The 24,738-nt window shown below is 39.3% G+C and overlaps 1 protein-coding gene across 3 annotated transcripts; it reads left to right on the forward strand.

The window, feature by feature from the left end:
- LOC18107359 (auxin transport protein BIG) lies at positions 1-24,564 on the forward strand. 3 transcript variants are annotated; one of them, XM_024589087.2, is made up of 15 exons: positions 1-396; positions 648-754; positions 5,935-6,097; positions 6,204-12,289; positions 13,106-13,711; positions 13,814-13,994; positions 14,501-14,735; positions 14,831-14,957; positions 15,093-19,378; positions 19,459-19,681; positions 19,933-20,337; positions 20,729-20,872; positions 21,638-22,663; positions 22,871-23,374; positions 23,512-24,564. In XM_024589087.2, exons 1-15 carry the CDS (start codon positions 123-125, stop codon positions 24,337-24,339), a joined length of 15,195 nt encoding a protein of 5,064 aa, XP_024444855.1. In that variant the 5' UTR covers positions 1-122; the 3' UTR covers positions 24,340-24,564. The 3 variants fall into 3 exon arrangements, with proteins under 3 accessions (XP_024444855.1, XP_024444853.1, XP_024444854.1); XM_024589085.2 differs by having other exon boundaries at positions 14,831-19,378; XM_024589086.2 differs by having other exon boundaries at positions 651-754; positions 14,831-19,378.
- Positions 24,565-24,738: the final 174 nt, after the last annotated feature.

Raw genomic sequence — 24,738 nt, forward strand, 5'->3', positions numbered from 1 at the left:
ACCTCACTCTCTCTTTCTTCTTTCCTCTTCTCCGAACATCCCAAACGCGAACTCTCTCTCTCTCTCTCTCTCTCTCTCTCTCTCGAATGCAGTGATCTCCATAATTTCTTCACTCTCTAATCATGGAAGCAGACGACTTGTCAGTCCTTCACAAATCACTCTTCGAAGACAAACTCTCTGCCACCGATCTCTTCTTACAAAAACTCCGTTCTGATACTTCCATCAAGTCAGCCCTCCAACGATTCTACTCGATTCTAAAACGCGGCGTTTCACTGATCGATGATGATGCTAATAATAGTGAACGCAAGTTAGGGTTTCAATTATGGACCGATTCGCAAATTCAATCTGTCGTTTCACTCGGTATCGCCATCGTTTCGTCTTCTAGATCTCTGTCAGGTTGTCTTTTTTACTCGATTTCCACTTTTATTTATTGATAATTTCTTTTAATTCATTTTTGTGTATGGTTGAATTTTAATTAGCAGTTCAGTAGTTAACTTGCTAATAATTTCGATTTTCTTTTATTTGTTGATAATTTTTTAATTCGTTTTTTTTTTGTATGGTTGAGTTTTAATTAGCAGTTTAGTTGTTAACTTGTTCAGTTCTTTTTTTTTAATTTTTTCTAAATATTTTTTTTTGTGCATAAATAGTAGAGCAAGCAGAGCCGATAGTAGTTGCTGTTGTGAACCAATTGGTGGAATTTGCTGTTTGTTATCTGGAGAAATCTGAGTTCAGTGGCAATGATTTCAGTATCCAGGTATGTGAATTTTCGTCAAGTTATGCTGTGTGCCTTCATTGATTGCGTTTGGTTTATTTCTGTTGTTCTTTTATGTGAACAAAAAATGGAACCATATTACTAAAAAGGAATATCCATATCCAATAATCTTTCTTGGATGATATTGTAATGACCTGATAGTCCTTTGTGAAGTAGGAATTTGACTTCCAGCATACCCTTTCTGCTTCTTGAGGAAGTTATCTTGTTCTTGCTCGAGGGCTTAGTCTTTTAATATATCAATGTGGTTGCTGTAAGAAAATAGGGAAATGTATTTATATATCTAAAAAAAGGCTTCTTAGCTCTGGCATTTCATAATCTCTCTTTCCTGACTTTGAATAGTGCATGGTGCATGTTGCATGTTGCATGTTGCTACTCTTTGTTGCCTAGTTTGGAAGTTATTGGTATTTACTGCTGTGTTTGATCACAAGCTGAAGCGATTAACTTTATGTTATATATTAATTGGAATAAAATGTCATTGAACTTGAACCATGGTTTATGATTCTTGTCTTGTTTTTTTGGGTGGTGAGGTATTAACCAGGTGAAAGAACGTCTCTTTTAACCAATTTATTTTCAAAACCCAAGTTTGAAAAAACCCAGGAATGCCAAAAGAACTCAACCAGCGCTTAATCAATATGGTTTACAAAATTTATATATAGCTTGCTAAAATCCCGAAGATAAAGTAAAAAAATCTGTTTCGCTAACTGCTTATTGTACAAAATAATTTTGTATTTAGAGGACATCAATAAGAAGAGAAACTAAATTCTTCATTCTAAGTTAATTGTTGTTTAGATCTCACATGGAAAGAGAGATGCTGGTCAATAATCTTTGAAGTAACGAGGAAGAAATTCTATTCCATTTGAAGAGTGATTGGTTTAAGAAATAGTAAAAAAATAGGAAGTCCCAAAAACATGCACCGCACCCAGTTTAAAGAATTACTCAATCCAATGTAGGATATATTGTTGTCTCAAGGGAAATTGTTTTTGAAGAAAAACCAATCATAAAACTAAGTTGCCTCGTGGAGAAAGAAGAGGTGATGTTGAAAGCATAGTTTTGAAACCCGACCCGGTCATCTACCCGGTCAAGTGATCGGGTCACGGGTCAGATGGGGGTCAACCCCAAAAAAAACAGCTTTTGTGTTCTTGATGCCTAATAACAAGAATAATTGGCGGTTCCGAATTTGCAATAGCCACTGGCTACCCTTCCTGCCCTGTGAGACAGTTTTCTCAACCAATCAATGAGCTATTATTATAGAATTTCTACGCGCCATTATCCCAGTTACTACAAGATCTGACAATATATTAACTTATCATCAAGAAGCTGGGAAGATGGAAGAATGACCCCCTTTTTTTATTTTTTTAAATATATATATATATATTTATTAATATCAGCTAGTAATTGACATCGGAGATGCGCGTCGACCCTCTTATTTTTATTGAGTTATACTACTCCCACAAGCCAGCCTATTGACTTCAAAGATTTGCTAATTTTTTATTTAATATCAAATATATTTTTTAAAAATACTTGAACTTTAAAAAACTATTGTAAACATACAACATCATCCATCACGACAACTTAATTATTTTATCTACACACAAAATTGAAATCCATCCTGGAAATTATAAATGATCCCTACTACGAAAACAAAAATAAAATTAATACACACAAAATTTGTTGTTAAGAGGAAAAATTACAAAAATAAAAATAAATATGGTTTACAAAATTTATATATAGCTTGCTAAAATCCCAAAGATAAAGTAAAAAAATCTGTTTCGCTAACTGCTTATTGTACTAAATAATTTTGTATTTAGAGGACATCAATAAGAAGAGAAACTAAATTCTTCATTCTAAGTTAATTGTTGTTTAGATCTCACATGGAAAGAGAGATGCTGGTCAATAATCTTTGAAGTAACGAGGAAGAAATTCTATTCCATTCGAAGAGTGATTGGTTTAAGAAATAGTAAAAAAATAGGAAGTCCCAAAAACCTGCACCGCGCCCAGTTTAAAGAATTACTCAATCCAATGTAGGATATATTGTTGTCTCAAGGGAAATTTTTTTTGAAGAAAAACCAATCATAAAACTAAGTTGCCTCGTGGAGAAAGAAGAGGTGATGTTGAAAGGGCTCACTTATTATTGGAAATATATAATATTTGGATGGATATAAGCAGAAGAAGTATTAGGAAGGGGAATAACAATTAGAAATTGAAGGATTATGGATTCTCAATCTCATGAAAGAAATGAAAAGTTCAAATGCCATTCCCATTAAAAATCCATTATTGACACTCCTTGAAAACTAGGAAGCAAGACATTTTAAGAAATGCAAGAACTGGCATCTCACAACAATTGTTTTGATAGGATGCAAATTTTGAGCATTTGGTGAATTTTGCTCCATTCAAATACTCTAACTACGTAAGATACCATATATACTTAAGATTTTTTTTATTCTCGCCTCACTTGAAACCTATTGAGTACATAAACCAAACTCTCTAACCTTTCTCGTGACAACATATGAGTCTTAGCAAAATCCAAAAGAGTTTGTTCCACGTGTTCTAGTTCATTGGAAAGACAGTGTAGAAAGAGAGGACTATTTGAATGCAAGTCTCCTCACTGCACATGGCAAGAGTTAAAAATCCAGGGATTATCATTGCAAGATCTTTATCCATGTTTGAAAGAACACTGTATTCTTCAACTTGACGTCATAAGACTGAAATTGTTTTTCAGCTCCCTCCTTGACCACGTGATCTTCAATGTGATCGATAACTTTGTAATTTTTCGTTTACCAAAATCCATCACAGACAAGTGGTTGTCTATAACTTTGTATTTTTTTAGGAATAGGTCTAGGGTTGGGCCGACCTCGAGATAAGTCTCCAGGCACGTTCCCCCCACTTCGCGATTCCTGTTTGCGTCTCCCATTAGCCAAATTAGATCTATTATGGCTTGATCCAAGTGACCAAACCTCTGTTTCCAATGATCTAGTTTCTGCTCCTACACGACACCCCAGAAGGCCTTTACTCCTGCATCGTGGAATGGTCCATCAAAGAGGCTAATCTACTCTGATACCAACTGACACTGCTTATAGCGTGGATAAAACTAGGGTTTTCAAGCTCTAAGTTTACAACCCTAACACTGTAGAGAAAATTGTAGAGAAACTCTGAAAGGTTTATTTTATTCGTCTAGGCTGCTTATATACTAATAAAAAGTTCTAAACAAAGTTGGAAAAATAATAAAAGATTTCTAATCTAACTATGTAAAAAATCCTAAATCAACTAGGAAAATATAACAAGTCCCAAACAATAACTTCTAGGCCTTGTTGATCTTTGATCATAATGAAATTTAACTCATAAGAGAATAGGGCCTTCAAAATTTTCTCTCAAAATTTTAGCTCGATCTAATGGTCGGATTAAAAATTATGCTTGTTTTACTAAACTATGTCTTGGACTCTTATCAAATTCTTCAAAACCTAGAAAATCTTAACAATTAAGGAAATGATAAAATAAACATTATTATGCCAGGAATAATGAAGAAACTGCCCCACGTCAACATTTGAGAAAATGTTAGCATCTAAAGAGGTAGAAGGTATAGTGTATTTCCCCCTCATTTAGGTTCTGAAAGAAATGGAAACTTCAAGAGCTAAAATCCATCCATATCATAAAGCCAAGGAACCAATCCCCTCCCCTTCAAATGTCAATGCAAAAAATGGATCAAAGATACATTACCAAGGTTTTATTTTATTGAAGGGGAAAATGAGGAAATCAGCATTATGAATTTCCAAGGAATTAAATTAGTGGCAGAAGATCCAAGCTTGGCTTCTTAGCTATTCAGCTGAAGATTGCATATAGCTTTGGAGAACCTTGTGCCCCAATGCATCAGGCTCTAGAAGAAAACACATAATTTACTGTTGAAGATTCTGAAGTAATTAAGGCAGATTTGAAGCTGATTTGTAGGGAGTAAAAACAGAAAGTCAGATATCCTTTCCTATAAATCAGAACCTGGCAATAATACCTATTTATGTGTAGTTAATAGCTGTCCTAATATAGATCTGTAGATGCTGTATATATTCAAGAATTCATTCTGAAATAAAGTGAGAAGTCAGAATTTAACAACTCTCCATATTTACCCGTAGGAATATTCTTTGGAACAATATCCATACGCTTCTTGCTGTATGTTTTCCATACAACTTCAGGCTAACCAACAAAACCCTGTTGTTTGGGTTTTGTAGAACCTTGTCTTGGTGGGAACATTATGGAACCAAACCGTGGCCTACTAGTTGAGCTTAATTTGTTGAGATGCTTTCCATGTCATGATTCTTGCAAGCACTATGCAAGGTGTGAGAATGGATCAGCGTTCAGGTCGATCTATGCTCCAAAGGAGATAGACATGAAATCTAATGCTTTAAATTTACTATAGTTGTTTGCCAAAGGTTTAAGGATTGTCTTTAATGCTGTGTAAGAAAAAGTCCTGCAATAATTAATGCTATGGTGATCCAGACCTAGTTCATAGGGAATATATATAAAAAAACTTTGCAAAAAAGAAATCAAGAAAAACAGAGATATTGAACTGGTTATTCCTAGAATTCCTTTTGGCAAGCAATAGTTCTCCTTGCATCCCTGTCATGCCACACTTCCGGTGGTGGTGGTGATGGGGAATTCTTGGGTGATATTCAAAGGAAATGGTGGTGCACTTCTAAATATTTTCTGTTTTGTTGCTTTATTTAGTAGGATGATTTATTCTCTGTACTAACTTTGTGACCTTTAGCATTTTCATAAACATATAAAAATTTCCTATTATCAAAGGATAGGATATTGTATGCTTGTCATTTTGTACTCGGTGAATTGGGTGGAGAATTATCTTGCCCATTTTGGTTGAGTCCTTGAAGATATAGATTTATTTTTGTTTTTTCTTTCTTTCTCACGTGTACTTTAGATATACATTTAGAATGACTATTGATACTGTAGTGATATTTAGCTACAACACTCAGTATCATCTCTTTTAGATAATTTGTTTGGATGTTGTGTTGTTTGTTTTTCTTTCTTTTTCAGGTAGTGGTTTTGTGTGTGCTCCAGCCTTCCTGCCCCCCTCTTGATTTGTTGTGCTTTAGGGATTCCATTACCTTTATTACATATAAGCTTCTTTAACTGATGTTTGGTTGATTTGTCTTTTCCAGAACAATATGGCTGTGCTTATGGAGTTGGCATTGGTTGATGTAGTAGATAAAGTCACAAATACATTGCAGTCTTGCTCTGAGAATAGCATTCTGGAATTGCCGATGGTTTCTGGTGATTGTTGTGGTATTGAGTTAGATGATCACATAAAATGTAGTCTTCAAGGTATTCTGAGCTCAACGCAGTTATATATATATATATTGATTTTGTCTGATGCTTTGATTTTGTACTGAAGACAAGCTCTCTTTTGCTGTTTTCTCTGTTTGAGAAGGAGTTGGTTGCTCAATAGGGGAGAAACCAGTGGACCGGCTGTTAATGAAATTAAAATCTGAGTGCATTCAGCCTGAGTGGCAGGCTTCTGGGATCAGCGGGCATGACAAAGATTTGAACAATTTGATCTTCCTGTCTCAGCACTGGGCTGTTGTTCATGTGGATTGCGTCCGACGTCTAATGTCATGCTGTCACAAACTGATAGAGTTGCCAGATATGCCTGGTGAAAAAATTGCAGGTCCAGATTTCTGCAACAGACTATCCGTTGGTTTGAGGATATTGAAGCTGCTCAGAAATTTGATAAAGGACGTCCCTTACATTGAATATGATGCTTCAATGTTACAGGAGGCTGCTTCATGTGCTGATGCATTCCCTAAATTGTTTAGACTTCAATTTGACTTTGTAAATAGTCACACTGCTGTTGAGGGTAATTTGGAGAGTATTATCCTGTCTCTGTTGGAAGAGTTTCTTCATGTGGTCCAAGTTATTTTCTGCAACGCCAGTGCTTTTCAGAATATCCAAGCATGTGTGGTTGCTTCTATATTGGACAACTTGGATTCTTCTATATGGAGAGACGACAAATCTGCTACTAATATAAAGCCTCCTCTGGTATACTTTCCTCGAACTGTCCTTTATGTAATAAATCTTATTCTGGATATCAAGAGACAAGCACATCAGGCTCTTGATTTGAAGGAGTTTGACACGGATCTTGTTGGTAGCTCTGCTGAATTTCTACATGATTGCCCTTCATGCCTTGCTCATTTTGAGCGTGTCCCTTTGCTTAAAAGGTTCACAGCCGATGAATTATTGAGAATTATATTTTCTCCATCAACTCAGTGGATGGACAATTTGATGGATCTTATTTCTTTTCTTCACTCTGAAGGAGTAAAATTAAGGCCAAAAGTGGAGAGATCTCATTCCAGCTGTTCAAAAGCTAATTGCTCCGCAGAACTGGAAAATGCAGTTTGCCATGAAGATGAAGCCCTTTTCGGGAACCTTTTCTCCGAAGGTGGTCGGTCGGTGGGATCCGTGGATGGGTATGAGCAACCAGTAGTAGCCATCAACTCTTTCTCCAGCAATTGCAATCTGCCAATGCAAGCTGCTACTGAAACATTGAGCTTTCTTAAGGATTCTGTCTTTTTTCATGAATGGTCTCCTTCTATTTTTGAGGATGGGTGCAAAAGGCTACAAGAGAACCATATTGATACATTGCTTTCTATACTCAACTGTCAGGGCTGTTGTTTTTTGGAAGATAATTCTTCTGACAGTTGTGCTAATTTGCATGAACAGAGAAAAACTAGGCATATCCATGAACTTTGCTTTGAACTATTGCGGAATCTTCTTACTCACCATGCTTTGTCTGATTCTCTTGAAGAGTACCTTGTTGAGCAAATTCTGAAAGTTGAAAATGATGCATTTGCTTACAATGATCAGACCCTCACCTTACTAGCTCACACTCTTTTCTCCAGAGTGGGTGTGGTTGGTAGCCAGTTGAGAACCAAACTTTATGAAGGCTTTGCAGGTTTCATTGTTGACAAGGCAAAAGTTGTTGGTTCAAAATGTCCTTGCTTTAAGGAACTCATTGCGAATCTTCCATCAGTGTTTCATGTTGAGATTCTTCTAATGGCATTCCACTTATCGTCCACAGGGGAAAAGGCAGCCCATGCAAACTTAATATTTTCTTCCCTTCGAGCAGTTGATGCTCCATCTGTGGGTTTTAGTAGCACACAATTGTCATGTTGGGCTCTACTTGTTTCAAGGTTGATCTTGCTGCTTCACCATATGATGTTTTATCCACGTAATTGCCCTTCATCATTTCTTCTTGATTTGCGTTCAAAGTTGAGGGAAGCACCAATTTGTGGTTCACTTCTGCCAAATAGGGTTAATGATCAGTTGTTGTCTTGGGTGTCGATTGCCATGAAGAATTTATTGGGTGCATGTGCTGAGGAAGAGCCTTTTGTCAGTACCTTGATCAATCAATTGGTTGACATTTCTGCTCTTCCTCCTTCACTTTGCAGAGATGAACTGGCCATTGAATCCTTATGCTTGAGTTGGAATGATATATATGCCACCTTCTCATGGATTCTGGGATTCTGGAAAGGTAAAAGAGCTTCATCTGTAGAAGACCTTATAATTGAAAGATACATTTTCTCACTTTGCTCAGATATTCCTGCCATGAGTTCTGCAGCAGACGATCAACTTTCACTTGGGAGTGAGCCTTTAGCTCAGGACATATCTAATATGGCATATTTCTTTTGCTTCAGTCGCTCACTTTTGGGCCATGGCAATAATATTGGAAAGGGTTCAAACCTTACAGATGCTATAGTTGGTGTTCTGCACGAAATCTGTGCCTTGAACATACCCGAGGACATCAAGGAACTAGGATGGGATTTTTTAAGAACTGGGTCGTGGTTGTCTCTAGTACTTTCCTTGTTCAATGTTGGCCTCTGCAGATATTGCATGAAGATTAAAGTCCCTGGAGTGGCTCCATTCTGGATTGAAAACACTGCAAGTGACAATCAGTTTGTCGCTGTTGCAGAAGGTCTGACTTCCTGCTTAATTGAAGCTGGCCAAGTCTCAATGCTGGTTAGGATGTTATCAACCTTGCTAAACAGATATTTACTGGCCTATCAGAAAGCTTTCCTTGCAATTATTGATAATGACCAGCATGATGTGAAAAGCTTCCCGTCTCTCCTGCTTCTCAAACATTCCAGCTTTGACAAATGCCTGCACGATGAGGTCTTCAAGAATGGAACCAGTTTTTGCAATCTTGATTATGTTTTTGATCTCCTATCAAAGTTGGATGTGGTTGTCGACAAAAGGGCTCCAGGTATTCAATGTAAGGTGTTTTGGGAGTGTATGCTGCATGGTTTTCCCTCTCATCTTCGAACTCCAAGTGCAGTCTTTCTCTCTTGTACTCTCAGCATAAGAGGCATCATTTTCCTTCTAGATAAGTTGTTCAGAGTAGAAGATCTGAGAGAAAAAGTTAGCCTGGAGACTGAGGTAATGCGCCAGATTCTAGATTCAGTGATGACTGTCAAGTTCGATAGAATCTTTGAGAGCCTTCAAGGGAAATGTGAAGACATTGTTCGTAACCTCGGTACTGGATCAGAACTGTCAGATTATACTGACCTGTTTCTGATGAAGCACATGGAAGGGTTTTTAAGAGAAATCAATGGCAGAGGAGTGAGTGACAGCAGTATCTATGAATGGATTATTACTAAGATCATCAATACCGCAGATAGCCTTAAAAAAGATCCTATAAAATCTGTCATCTTCAAGTTTTATCTCGGTGCAGAGGATATGCCTGAAATGCTCAAGGATTTCTGTGGGTTGCAACGTGGTGATTTGTTAGTTCTGATTGATTCCCTGGATGATTGTTGCTCTGAATCAGTAAATGGGAAGGTGCTTAGTTTCTTTGTTGATATCTTATCTGGAGATTTTTGTCCAGATCTCAAACAGAAGATAAGGGGAAAATTCTTTGGAATGGATTTGCATGATTTGTCAAAATGGTTGGAGAAGCGGTTATTAGGTTGTGTGGTGGAAGCTTCAGAGGGTGGCAACTGTGCAAAAGGGAATTCTGTTTCTTTCAGAGAAACAACCATGAGTTTTATTCTCTCTCTTGTATCCTCACCCTCTGAGGCACATTTGATGGAACACAGTCATTTATTTGAAGCAGTGCTGGCTTCACTTGATACTGCATTTTTGCTATTTGATGTTCATATTGCAAAGTCCTACTTCCATTTTGTTGTTCAACTATCGAGAGGGGAATATTCAATGAAGTTGCTTTTGAAGAGGACCATAATGCTGATGGAGAAGCTTGCTGGTGATGAACATCTGCTTCCAGGACTGAAATTTCTGTTTGGCTTTCTTGGATCTCTCTTGAGTGATTTTGGATCCACAACGAGCAGTTTGGAGAAGTCTTTAGGGAAGCCTGTATTGAGTGGTAGTCTTGGAGCAGGTTCTGTTGCTTTTAAATCACTCGGATCAAGAAAGAATTCTGACACTTTGGTTCTTTCTGCAAATCAAGAAGGGGGATCCTCGGCCCTTGAATGTGATGCAAATTCTGTAGATGATGAGGAGGATGATGGAACATCTGATGGTGAGGTAGCTAGCATAGACAAAGATGAGGAGGAGGATACCAACAGTGAAAGGGCCCTTGCCTCTAAAGTATGTACATTTACATCCAGTGGCAGCAATTTTATGGAACAACACTGGTATTTTTGTTATACTTGTGACCTGACAGGATCAAAAGGCTGTTGTTCTGTCTGTGCAAAAGTTTGTCACCGTGGTCATCGCGTTGTTTATTCTCGCTCAAGTCGTTTTTTCTGTGACTGTGGAGCTGGTGGTGTTAGGGGTAGCAGCTGTCAATGCTTGAAAGCTCGAAAATTCACTGGAAGTGACAGTGCACCTATTCGTAATACAAGCAATTTTCAGTCTTTTCTGCCCTTTACTGCAGATGCAGATCATTTGCCAGAGAGTGATTCTGAGCTAGATGAGGATGCAGCTATAGATGCAGATAATTCACTCAGGTTATCTATTCCAAGAGAGCTTCAGGATAGGATGCCAATGTTACTTGAAGAAGTTGATGTTGAAGGTCAGGTGCTTCAAATTTGCTCTTCATTGTTGTCTTCTATAACCAGCAAAAGAGATCCAAATCTGTCCGTGGATAAAAAAGTTATTTTAGGGAAAGACAAGGTGCTTTCATATGGTGTTGAACTGTTGCAGTTGAAGAAGGCATATAAAAGTGGGTCTTTGGACTTGAAAATAAAGGCTGATTATTCAAATGCCAAGGAACTCAGATCACATTTAGCTAGTGGTTCTCTTTTCAAATCTTTGCTCAGTGTCAACAATCGAGGTCGACTTGCTGTTGGAGAAGGTGACAAAGTTGCTATATTTGATGTTGGGCAATTAATTGGACAAGCCACCACTGCACCAGTAACGGCAGATAAGACTAATGTCAAGCCTCTCTCAAGAAATGTTGTTCGCTTTGAAATTGTACATCTTGCTTTCAATTCAGTGGCGGAGAATTATCTTGCTGTGGCAGGATATGAAGATTGCCATGTCCTCACTTTGAATCCTCGTGGTGAAGTAACTGACCGGCTTGCCATTGAACTAGCTCTGCAAGGTGCATACATTAGGCGGGTTGATTGGGTTCCGGGTTCTCAGGTTAGATTAATGGTGGTAACTAATAGGTTTATTAAAATATATGACCTAGCCCAGGACAACATAAGTCCAGTGCACTATTTCACACTGCCAAATGAGATGATTGTGGATGCAACCCTTATTATGGCTTCTCAGGGAAGGATGTTTCTTATTGTACTCTCAGAACAAGGGAACTTGTTCAGGCTGCAATTATCTGTGGAAGGTAATGTTGGGGCCACGCCATTGAAGGAAATTATTGCAATTCAGGACAAGGAAATCAATGCAAAGGGCTCATCTTTGTACTTCTCTACTACATATAAGTTACTCATGTTATCCTATCAAGATGGCACTACTTTGATGGGCCGGCTAAGCCCTGATGCAACATCTCTAACTGAAATCTCTTTTGTTTATGAGGATGAACAAGATGGTAGGAAGTCACCAGCAGGTCTGCATCGATGGAAAGAGTTGCTTGTTGGAAGTGGATTATTTGTTTGCTTCTCCAGCATGAAATCAAATGCTGCACTTGCTGTATCCTTGGGGCCTCATGAGCTACATTCCCAGAATATGCGACATACAGTGGGATCAACCTTGCTTTTAGTTGGATTAACTGCTTATAAGCCATTGTCAAAAGACAAAGTTCACTGTCTTGTATTACATGATGACGGAAGCCTTCAGATATACTCACATGTACCTGCAGGAGCTGATACTACTGCAAGTGTGACAGCTGAGAAAGTAAAAAAGTTGGGTTCTGGTATTCTCAATAAAGCTTATGCTGGTGTGAAGCCAGAATTCCCCCTTGATTTCTTTGAGAAAACAGTCTGCATCACAGCAGATGTTAAATTGGGTGGTGATGCCATCAGAAATGGTGATGCTGAAGCAGCCAAGCACACCTTGGCTTCAGAGGATGGCTTTTTAGAAAGCCCCAGTCCTGCAGGATTTAAGGTATTGCTCATGAAGTTATGGTTATTGATTTTACATACCTTTTTTAGTGGCACCAAATATTTATACCTATGTCCTTATATTTTTCTCTTTTGTTTCCCCCAAATCATGTTTTTGTTTGGACTATTATTTGAAAGTCAGCTTTTAACCACTTAGCAGTGTTGGAAGATTTGATGATATGTTGGTGGGTTTTTTCTTTTTTATTGGAATGGACAATATGGTGCTAAAATTTGCTGGGTAATGATGCACATGGGGAATTGGTTTTATCAATAGTAAGTCTAGTTAGCCTTTTAAAGGCAAGATTATAGCGTTAGTGTTCATATTTTGTAATTAGCATTGGATTTTGGACAGCAAATTTTTCAAGTGGTGGCAAATAGCACCTTTTCTAAGTGTACTTTTGTTTTGACATTTTGCTTGACACAACGGCAAGTGTGTGTGATAATGCTGAATGTCACTTGTCAAACAAGGGAAAAGAGAAACTTGATATTACTTTATATGATTATTCAGAATGATGTTTCTGTTGAAAGAAGCATATTCCAAGTCTAAAGGGGGATCTACATATTCTGTTACTTGTGCAGACTTAAGATTAGCTTGTACTTTTCTTGGTTATCAGCTATTAAAGTATTTTTTCTGTTATAGTTTCTGCTTGGCATCTATATCATACTATTTTTGCAGGTCAGTGGTGATCAATGTCACTGCTGTTTATCCTAGTTCACAATTCATTATTTATAATCATTATTTCTTTTGATTTTTTTTTTATAGTTTTTTCAGATCTTATAATTGGCATTTTCTTTCATAACATGCTCCTTGTTTTTTCAGATATCTGTATCCAATTCAAACCCTGATATTGTTATGGTTGGCTTTCGGGTGTATGTGGGGAATATATCAGCGAGTCATATACCCTCTGATATTACCATTTTCCAGAGAGCAATTAAATTAGATGAGGGCATGCGATCCTGGTATGATATACCATTTACTGTTGCCGAATCACTCCTTGCTGATGAAGAATTTACGATCTCTGTTGGGCCAACCTTCAATGGCACTGCACTTCCTAGAATTGACTCGCTTGAAGTATATGGCCGAGCCAAAGATGAATTTGGATGGAAGGAGAAAATGGATGCAGTGCTGGACATGGAAGATCGTGTGCTTGGCTCCAATTCATTGCTTGCAGGGTCTGGAAAGAAGTGTCGGTCGCTGCAGTCTACTTCTGTTCAAGAGCAGGCTGTATCAGATGGTCTGAAGCTTCTATCAAGAATATATTCACTGCGTAGATCACAAGAAGATGAAGTAAAACTGGAGCTTAGTGAACTCAAGTGCAAGTTGCTGTTAGAAACTATATTTGAAAGTGACAGAGAACCGTTGTTGCAAGCCGCTGCTTGCTGTGTCTTGCAGGCTGTTTTCCCCAAGAAAGAGAGATATTACCAGGTAATCTCATAACTTGATTATTCCATGTAACACTGTTTACGCCTTTCCCTCTATTTGTGTGTGCACTCCAAGTACTCATGAATATAAATACGTCGGTATTAGGTCAAGGATGCGATGCGGCTTCATGGGGTGGTGAAATCAACCTCTGCTCTTTCTTCAAGATTAGGAGTTGGAGGAAATACTGGAGGATGGATTATTGAAGAGTTCACTGCTCAGATGCGTGCTGTATCTAAGATTGCATTGCACCGTCGATCAAATTTAGCCTTTTTTCTGGAGATGAATGGTATCACTAACCCCTTTTTATATCTGTCTGAACCCATGGCATGCAGCCATGCACAAGCATGATGTCATAAATTAGATTCAGACTGCACTTTATACAGATGCTGTACCAATACCAAATTCGTTCTACCAAGCACCATTAACATTTATGAAGTGTCATACATGTAACACAACAGTTCTTTTACATGCTATTTGACAAACCTAGTTAGCCTGGTATTTGTTCTCAACGGATTTCTTACAAATTCCATGTATATTGTCGTAATTGGTGGGGTTCAATGTTCAAGTTGCATACCCCTGCCAATGAAAATAATGCTTTCTCATATCTAGATTCCACGGGGCTTCTTGTGTCACATGATCTTTCAATCCCCAGAAAATTTACTTTGCAGTGTTCCTCAAGCCTTGTTCCAATGGGCTAGGAGAGTGGGTTGTGTGTGCACATAGTAGTGATTGTACGTGCTTTTACATTTATAAATTGATACAAACTACGTTTGCTTTTTGTAACTGTTGTAGGTTCTGAAGTGGTGGATGGGCTTATGCAAGTTCTTTGGGGAATTTTGGACTTGGAGCAGCCTGACACTCAAACTCTGAACAACATTGTTATCTCTTCTGTAGAACTCATTTACTGTTATGCTGAATGTCTGGCTTTACATAGAAAAGACACAACAGGGCACTCTGTTGCCCCTGCCGTCCTATTGTTCAAGAAACTTCTGTTCTCCCCCAATGAAGCAGTTCGAACTTCCAGCAGGTTGCAGTTCTTGTTTTTTTTTGCCCATTTTTTTATTAAGTTTTATTCCTCAGGTATTCAAGTCGTCATGTGCATCTTTTTGTTTGCTTTTCCAGCCTTGCTATATCATCAAGATTGCTCCAGGTTCCATTCCCAAAGCAAACTATGTTAGCAACAGATGATGTTGTGGATAGCATGGTCTCTGCATCTGGACCAGCTGAGACAGCTGGGGGAAATGCACAAGTAATGATTGAAGAAGATTCTATTACGTCATCAGTTCAATATTGTTGTGATGGCTGTTCCACTGTGCCTATTCTCAGGCGAAGATGGCATTGCACTGTTTGTCCTGATTTTGATTTGTGTGAGAATTGCTATCAGGTTCGGGATGCAGATCGGCTTCCTCCACCCCATTCTAGAGATCATCCTATGACTGCTATTCCAATTGAAATGGAATCTTTGGGAGGAGATGGCAATGAAATACACTTTTCCACTGATGATGCAAGTGACTCGAGCTTGTTGCCAGCCACTACAGATGTAAGCATGCAGAGTTCCACTCCTTCAATTCATGTCTTAGAACCCAATGAATCTGGAGACTTTTCCGCTTCGGTGACTGATACTGTCTCAATTTCTGCTTCAAAACGAGCTGTGAATTCCTTGCTTCTTTCTGAATTTCTTGAGCAGCTGAAAGGATGGATGGAGACAACCTCTGGTGTTCGGGCAATCCCTGTCATGCAACTGTTCTATAGATTGTCATCTGCAGCTGGAGGACCTTTTGTGAACAGCTCCAAGCCTGAGACCTTAGATCTAGAGAAACTAATTAGGTGGTTCTTGGATGAAATTGATCTCAACAAACCTTTTGTTGCCAGAACCCGTTCCACTTTTGGAGAGGTTGCAATCCTTGTCTTCATGTTCTTCACCTTGATGCTCCGGAACTGGCACCAGCCTGGGAGTGATGCCTCTGTTCCGAAATCAAGTGGAAACACAGAAACTCATGATAAGAACATTATGCAGGCGGCTTCTGTTGCTTCTCAGTATACCTTGGAATGTCAAGAGAAAAATGACTTTGCATCTCAGCTGCTACAAGCCTGCAGTTCTCTCAGGAACCAAAATTTTGTCAATTATCTTATGGACATACTGCAGCAGCTGGTTCATGTTTTTAAGTCCTCTACTGCTAATTTTGAGGCCACCCATGGTGTGAACACTAGTTCTGGATGTGGGGCTCTATTAACAGTGCGGAGAGATTTACCAGCGGGTAATTTCGCTCCATTCTTCTCGGATTCGTATGCAAAAGCTCACCGTAGTGATATTTTTATGGACTACCACAGGCTATTATTGGAGAATGCTTTTCGATTGGTGTACACCTTGGTTAGACCAGAGAAGCAAGACAAGACTGGTGAGAAGGAGAAGGTTTACAAGATATCATCTGCAAAGGATTTGAAGCTAGATGGATATCAAGATGTCCTTTGCAATTACATCAATAATCCTCATACTGCATTTGTGAGAAGATATGCAAGGAGGCTTTTTCTGCATCTGTGTGGTAGCAAAACCCACTATTACAGTGTTCGAGATTCATGGCAGTTCTCAAGTGAAGTGAAAAAATTCTACAAGCACATAAACAAATCTGGTGGCCTTCAAAGTCCCATCTCTTATGAGCGAAGTGTGAAAATTGTGAAGTGCTTGTCTACAATGGCTGAGGTGGCTGCTGCAAGGCCTCGAAATTGGCAGAAGTACTGTTTGAAGCATGGCGATGTTCTATCATTTCTCATGAATGGAGTGTTCTATTTTGGTGAAGAGTTTGTCATTCAGACTCTCAAACTGTTAAATCTGGCCTTTTATTCAGGAAAAGACATGAGCCACTCCTTGCAGAAAGCTGAATCAGGGGACTCTGGAACAAGTACAAATAAATCAGTGGCACAAGCTCTGGATTCTAAGAAGAAGAAGAAGGGTGAAGATGGAACTGAGTCTGGGCTGGAGAAGTCCTTTTTGGATATGGAGGCAGTTGTAGATATCTTTTCTGACAAGGGTGGAGATGTCTTGGGGCAATTTGTTGACTGCTTTTTACTGGAATGGAACTCAAGCTCTGTGCGTACAGAGGCCAAGTCAGTTCTTTATGGTGCATGGCATCATGGGAAACAACCATTCAAGGAAACGATGTTAATGGCCCTCTTGCAGAAGGTGAAAAATTTGCCAATGTATGGTCAGAACATTGTTGAGTTCACTGAACTGGTCACTTGGTTGCTGGGGAAGGCCCCCGATAACAGTTCAAAGCAACAGAGCACTGGACTTATTGACCGATGTTTAACCCCTGATGTCATTAGGTGCATCTTTGAGACACTTCATTCACAAAATGAGCTCATAGCTAACCATCCAAATTCTCGCATATATAATACTTTAAGTGGTCTGGTAGAATTTGATGGTTACTATCTTGAGAGTGAGCCTTGTGTTGCCTGCAGTTCTCCTGAGGTACCATATAGTAGAATGAAGCTGGAGAGCTTGAAATCTGAAACGAAGTTTACTGATAATCGTATCATAGTTAAATGCACTGGAAGCTACACCATCCAAACTGTGACGATGAATGTTCACGATGCACGCAAGTCTAAATCAGTGAAAGTGTTGAACCTGTACTACAACAATCGGCCCGTGGCTGACTTGTCGGAGTTGAAAAATAATTGGTCCCTGTGGAAGCGTGCAAAGAGCTGTCATCTTGCTTTCAACCAGACTGAATTGAAAGTGGAATTTCCCATTCCAATCACTGCTTGTAACTTCATGATTGAACTGGATTCTTTCTATGAAAATCTTCAGGCTTTATCCCTTGAACCACTGCAATGCCCACGTTGTAGTCGACCTGTCACTGATAAGCATGGAATTTGCGGCAATTGCCATGAAAATGCATATCAGTGCAGGCAATGTCGCAACATAAATTATGAGAATTTGGATTCATTTTTGTGCAATGAGTGTGGATACAGCAAATATGGTCGTTTTGAGTTCAACTTCATGGCAAAGCCAAGCTTTACATTTGATAGCATGGAGAATGATGACGATATGAAGAGGGGGTTGGCAGCCATTGAATTAGAATCAGAAAATGCTCACAGAAGATACCAGCAACTTCTGGGCTTCAAAAAGCCCCTCCTTAAGATTGTTTCAAGCATTGGTGAGAATGAAATGGATTCACAACAGAAGGACTCTGTTCAGCAGATGATGGTATCTCTGCCTGGACCGTCATGTAAGATAAATCGTAAGATTGCTCTTCTTGGTGTCTTGTATGGTGAAAAATGCAAAGCTGCTTTTGACTCTGTCAGCAAAAGTGTTCAGACACTGCAGGGGCTTCGTCGGGTTTTGATGAGTTACCTGCACCAAAAACAATCTGATGGTGCAGTTGCAGCATCAAGGTTTGTGATTTCAAGGTCTCCAAATAATTGCTATGGCTGCGCAACTACGTTTGTTACACAGTGTTTGGAGATATTACAGGTGCTATCAAAGCATCCTAATTTGAAGAAACAACTTGTTACAGCTGGCATCTTATCTGAGTTGTTTGAGAATAATATTCATCAAGGTCCAAAAGCAGCTCGTGTCCAAGCTAGAGCTGTACTTTGTGCTTTCTCTGAAGGTGATATCAATGCAGTAACTGAATTAAATAGTTTAATACAGAAGAAAGTCATGTACTGTCTTGAACATCATCGCTCCATGGACATTGCCTTAGCTACTCGTGAAGAGTTGCTATTGCTTTCAGAAGTATGTTCACTGGCTGATGAATTTTGGGAATCAAGATTACGTGTTGTTTTCCAGCTGTTATTTTCATCAATTAAATTAGGTGCCAAGCATCCTGCAATAGCTGAGCATATTATTCTCCCTTGTCTGAGAATTATATCTCAGGCTTGTACTCCTCCAAAACCTGATACTGTAGACAAAGAGCAAGGAACGGGGAAGTCTGTTTCTGCAGCACAGCTGAAGGATGAAAATAACGCAAGTGGTTCTGGATCTTTGAGTGGGTTTGTGAGTGGTAACAAGTCTGCACCAGAACATACAGAAAAAAATTGGGATGCTTCTAAAAAGACTCAGGATATTCAGTTACTAAGTTATTCAGAGTGGGAAAAAGGAGCATCATATCTTGATTTTGTCAGAAGGCAGTACAAGGTGTCTCAAGCAGTTAAAGGCTTAGGCCAGAGATCTAGGACCCAGAGAAATGAGTATCTGGCACTCAAATATGGCCTTAGGTGGAAGCGCCGTGCTAGTAAGACTTCTAAAGGTGGTTTATTTGCGTTTGAGCTGGGTTCCTGGGTGACTGAACTTGTTCTGAGTGCTTGTTCACAATCTATTCGATCAGAGATGTGCATGCTCATTAATTTACTTTGTGCTCAGAGTACCTCAAGACGATTCCGGCTGTTAAACCTACTGATGGCTTTGCTACCAGCTACTCTTGCTGCTGGGGAAAGTGCAGCAGAGTACTTTGAATTGCTTTTCAAGATGGTCGATTCTGAAGATGCTCGTCTGTTCTTGACTGTGCGTGGATGTTTAACTAGCATTTGTAAATTGATAACCCAAGAAGTGGGTAATGTTGAATCTCTGGAAAGAAGTTTGCACATAGACATTTCACAGGGATTCATTCTCCACAAGCTCATAGAACTACTTGGAAAATTTTTGGAGGTTCCGAATATCAGATCCAGGTATTAATGCTTGCTTGCCTATTCTATTCAGTAATTATACTGTTTGTTTTATCTTCTAAATAATTTGATCTTGATGGCAGTTTTATGCGAAATAATCTGCTGTCTGATGTCCTTGAGGCTCTTATAGTCATCCGTGGCTTGATAGTGCAAAAGACAAAGTTGATCAGTGATTGCAATCGCCTTCTGAAAGATCTTCTAGACAGTCTACTTCTGGAAAGCAGTGAAAATAAACGACAATTTATCCACGCTTGTATCTGTGGTCTGCAAATCCATGGAGAAGAGAGGAAAGGACGAGCTTGTTTGGTATGGATTAATGAGTTGCATTACCTTGTCTTGTTGACTCATATATGTGCTGCTCTGTCACTTTGCATAATTTGTTTATCCAGTTACATATAACTTCAATCCCAGGGTGTAACTGATCACTATTTTGCAAGTATATAGTTAATTATACTCCATATCAGTTGCCATTTCTTCTTCATTCGCAAGTATATAGTTTAATATGTGTGGGTCGTTAAAAATCCTCATTTCCATTTGAATTTCTTCTGTTTGTACAGTTTATCCTGGAGCAGCTTTGCAATTTGATATGCCCTTCGAAACCAGAGTCTCTTTATCTGTTGGTTCTAAACAAGGCACACACACAAGAAGAGTTCATCAGGGGATCCATGACTAAGAATCCATATTCCAGCACTGAAGTTGGTCCGCTGATGCGTGATGTTAAAAATAAAATTTGCAACCAATTGGATCTGCTAGCCCTTCTTGAAGATGACTATGCGATGGAGTTGCTGGTTGCTGGGAATATTATATCTCTTGATTTGAGCGTTGCTCAAGTTTATGAGCAAGTTTGGAAGAAGTCAAATAGTCAATCTTCAAATGCCGTGGCTAATTCTACTTTGTTATCTGCAAGTGCTGTTACATCAGCCCGAGATTGCCCACCCATGACTGTGACTTATAGGCTTCAGGTTTGTTAATACCATCTTGATTGATGACTGTTCATATTTGATATTTTTTTTTATTGATGAGAGATGCGAGATGCGAGGGTGTGCCATTGAAAATAATAAGCAACCATTGCATTATGTCATTGATAACTGCGGTTTGCCTTGGCATGGTTTTTTCTTATGGAATTTGTATCTTGAAATTGGTCCAACAAGTATGTCTCCAACACTTGGACCCATAATTGGTGCTGTGATGAGGAATTTGAGGATAAGATGCATTGAAACCTTGAAATCCCTTCCTCATCTTATTTTGATTGAGTTCTTATGTCCTTGCTGAGAACAAAAGTTTAGTATGTATTTTGACTTTGATCTCGTGGATATTATAATCAACCCATCCTTTTTCTTGTATATCTGATAGGGATTAGATGGTGAAGCAACTGAACCTATGATTAAAGAACTGGAGGAAGATAGAGAGGAATCTCAAGATCCAGAAGTTGAGTTTGCAATAGCAGGTGCAGTTCGAGATTGTGGTGGACTAGAAATTCTGTTGGGCATGATCAAGGTGAGCATGAATGTGCCATAGACTGGAACATCTACAGTTTGAACTCTATCTGTAAACAGGGGTTTTAAACAGCATGAATCCACTACTGAAATGCTAGTTGCTTTATTATATAGGGAAAAACATCGCCAATAATTTCATTTGGGAAATGATGTTGATGACTTTTGTCATACGATGAACTCAAGCATGAATTCAGTATTTCAAAAGTTTTTTCTTTTGATTCCTTGTATGCTTTTCTAGGTTATGAGGTAGGTGTAAAATCAAGTTATGTGACTTGCTATATCTGTCTTTAATCAGTTTTTTTTTTTTTCCTTTTCCTTTTATTTCCTGATGCATGCCTTATGCATGGCGCAAATTTTTCGAACAGCTTCTATTTACAAGCACATCTGGATCAAAGTACATGACTTTCATGCTTATCTTGAAATTCTCATGTTCTTAGCTGCTTGTTTATTGTTTGTTTGTCAAAATTAAAGTCTTAATGTTTGGCTGAATTACAACGCGACTATTATTCTGTATTATCGTGGATATACAAAGACATGCGAGGGATGTATGGTTGTGTAAGATATAATCTTTCTTAATCAGACCATAATTATCTGATAAGAGTCTGACTTTGATTGCATTCTTTATTTGTTGTTTAAAGGAAATGTATATAGGCTTTTAATTATAAAAGTTAACTAAGTTCGTTCAAATTTCTTTTCATTGGGTTGTGCCCAAGGATTCCGCAAGCAAACATTATTGAGATGTCTGACTTCTAAGTTGACTGTACAGCGTTTGCGAGATGATTTCAAATCCAATCAGGAGCAATTGGTCGCAGTTCTTAATCTCCTAATGCATTGCTGCAAAATACGAGAGAATAGACGAGCTTTGTTAAGGCTAGGAGCTTTGGGCCTTCTTCTTGAAACAGCAAGGCGTGCCTTCTCTGTGGATGCCATGGAGCCAGCTGAAGGCATCCTTTTGATTGTGGAGAGCTTGACATTGGAGGCTAATGAGAGTGATAATATTAATATTGCACAGAGTGCTCTTACTGTTTCTAGCGAGGAAACTGGGACAGGAGAACAGGCCAAAAAAATAGTTGTCATGTTCCTTGAAAGATTGTGCCACCCTTCAGGACTAAAAAAGTCAAACAAGCAGCAGAGGAACACAGAAATGGTTGCAAGAATCTTGCCCTATCTGACATATGGTGAACCTGCTGCAATGGAAGCCCTCATTCAGCATTTCAACCCGAATTTACAAGACTGGAGGGAATTTGACCAGTTGCAGAAACAGCATCAAGAAAACCCAAAAGATGAGAACATCGCTCAAAAAGCAGCCAAGCAGAGGTTTACTGTGGAAAATTTTGTTAGAGTTTCTGAATCACTGAAGACAAGTTCCTGTGGAGAGCGCCTAAAGGATATTATCCTTGAGAAAGGTATCATAGATGTTGCTGTTAGACATCTTAGGGACAGTTTTGCAGTGACTGGGCAGGCTGGGTTCAAATCTAGTGCTGAATGGTCCTTGGGTTTAAAACTGCCATCTGTCCCCCATATATTGTCCATGCTGAGGGGATTGTCAATGGGGCACTTGGCTACACAAAGGAGTATTGATGAGGGAGGGATCTTACCACTGCTTCATGCTCTGGAAGGAGTCGCTGGAGAGAATGAGATTGGGGCGAGAGCTGAAAACTTATTAGATACATTATCTAATAAGGAGGGAGAAGGATATGGATTCTTGGAGGAGAAGGTCTGTACGTTGCGCCGTGCCACTAGAGATGAAATGAGGCGCCGAGCTTTGAGGAAGAGAGAAGAGTTGCTTCAGGTAATGTCCTGCCCCACCAACTGCTATGCTATGTTGTATTGTTTTTCAGATGGCTGTGTTTCATTATAAAGAAAAGGAAAATGGGACTCAAAATCTACAGCAGATTACCAGTGTTCCCTGTATTGCTAGTCATAATAACATGAAAGAATCTAACATTGCTTGCAATTTAATTGTTCTCCTTGTGTTCTCTTTTGTTAATTCTAACAGGGACTTGGCATGAGACAAGAACTGGCTTCGGATGGTGGTGAGCGAATTGTTGTTGCTAGACCAATCCTGGAAGGTCTGGAAGATGTAGAGGAGGAAGAAGATGGATTGGCATGCATGGTGTGTCGAGAGGGATACAGTTTGAGGCCCACTGATTTGCTGGGTGTCTACTCTTTCAGCAAACGAGTGAACCTGGGTGTTGGCAGTTCAGGAAGTGCTCGTGGGGAGTGTGTTTACACCACTGTCAGTTATTTTAACATTATTCATTTCCAATGTCATCAGGAGGCAAAAAGAGCAGATGCAGCTCTGAAGAATCCAAAGAAAGAGTGGGAGGGGGCTACCCTCAGAAATAATGAATCTCTTTGCAATTCTTTATTTCCTGTTAATGGGCCATCTGTTCCACTAGCGCAATATATCCGCTATGTAGACCAGTATTGGGATAACCTTAATGCTCTAGGACGTGCTGATGGAAGCCGGCTGCGGCTATTGACCTATGACATTGTTCTGGTAAGGAACCATCATTTATCTTCTCCCCTTCCATTATGTTTTATATTCATCCTGTATATTGAAGTTTGAAAAAAAAAATCATGAACAATTCATAATCAGAGCTCATGCTTATAATAGTTTTACTTATTATTCTGTAGATGCTAGCTCGGTTTGCCACAGGAGCATCATTCAGTGCAGAATGTAGAGGTGGTGGAAGGGAAAGCAATTCTCGATTTTTGCCTTTCATGATCCAAATGGCTCGTCACCTTCTTGAACAGGGAAGCCCATCCCAGCGCCATAGCATGGGAAAAGCTGTGTCATCATATATAGCATCTTCCTCTTTGGATTTCAGACCTTCTACTCCTGTAGCACAACCTGCTCTAGGAACCGAGGAAACTGTCCAATTTATGATGGTGAATTCCCTTCTCTCAGAGTCCTATGAATCATGGTTGCAACACCGCCGTTCCTTCTTGCAACGTGGAATATACCATGCTTACATGCAGCACACTCATGGCCGTTCATCAAGTCGTGCGTCACCCACTTCATCAAGCACAGTCAGAATAGAATCTGGAAGTCCCAGTGGAAGCCCTGCAACTGAAAAAGGTGGAGCTGATGAGTTATTTTCTATCGTTCGACCTATGCTTGTCTACGCAGGCGTGATTGAGCAGCTGCAGCACTTTTTCAAGGTCAAAAGGTCATCAAATGTGCCACCTGCTGGGGCTGAAGGAACTTCTACAGGATCAGAAGGGGAAGATGAGGGTGGAAGTTTGGAGGGTTGGGAGATCATAATGAAGGAGCGGCTGTTAAATGTGAGAGAAATGGTGGGGTTCTCCAAGGAGCTGATGTCATGGCTAGATGAGATGAATTCGGCCACTGATTTGCAGGAAGCCTTTGATATTATCGGTGTTCTAGCTGATGTATTATCTGGCGGGATTGCACGGTGTGAGGACTTTGTGCATGCTGCAATTAACGCGGGGAAAAGCTAAGGTGCAGGGATAATCAGGAGCATGCTATGTGTTCTATTGTGTTGTAAGCTTTGTCCTCTCTGCTATTTCCAATATTCTTCTTGTATCTGTATGCGAATGTCATCTCTTTTTTTTTTTTTCCAAATCCTACGAACTTGGGTGTTTCCAGCATCTTCATAAGATAATGGACAACGAATATATGGTGAACACATATTGCTCTTGTTAATGAAATTGTTTTTCCCCAAAGACTAGTGGTCTCTTTTTTACGTTACTGACTCTCCTTTTTCCATGATGTCGAACTCAACTCACTCATGGCTGATTCCCTCTAATATTCTCTTGTACGTTATACAGCATCGGCTAATCCCTCTCCTGCTGGCATCAGGAATCTATAAAACACTTGGTGCAAAATTACTTATTGAA

This window comes from Populus trichocarpa, chromosome 17, assembly GCF_000002775.5.
Source record: "Populus trichocarpa isolate Nisqually-1 chromosome 17, P.trichocarpa_v4.1, whole genome shotgun sequence".
NCBI classification, from domain to species: Eukaryota; Viridiplantae; Streptophyta; class Magnoliopsida; order Malpighiales; family Salicaceae; genus Populus; species Populus trichocarpa.

Bases quoted from the DNA above. Each gene is read 5' to 3' on its own strand.
- LOC18107359 (XM_024589085.2), top strand. From the start codon at position 123: ATGGAAGCAGACGACTTGTCAGTCCTTCACAAATCACTCTTCGAAGAC. The intron at 397-647 runs GTTGTCTTTTTT...GTGCATAAATAG, and splicing joins GTCTTCTAGATCTCTGTCAG to TAGAGCAAGCAGAGCCGATA. The intron at 14,736-14,830 runs GTTGCAGTTCTT...TTGCTTTTCCAG, and splicing joins GCAGTTCGAACTTCCAGCAG to CCTTGCTATATCATCAAGAT.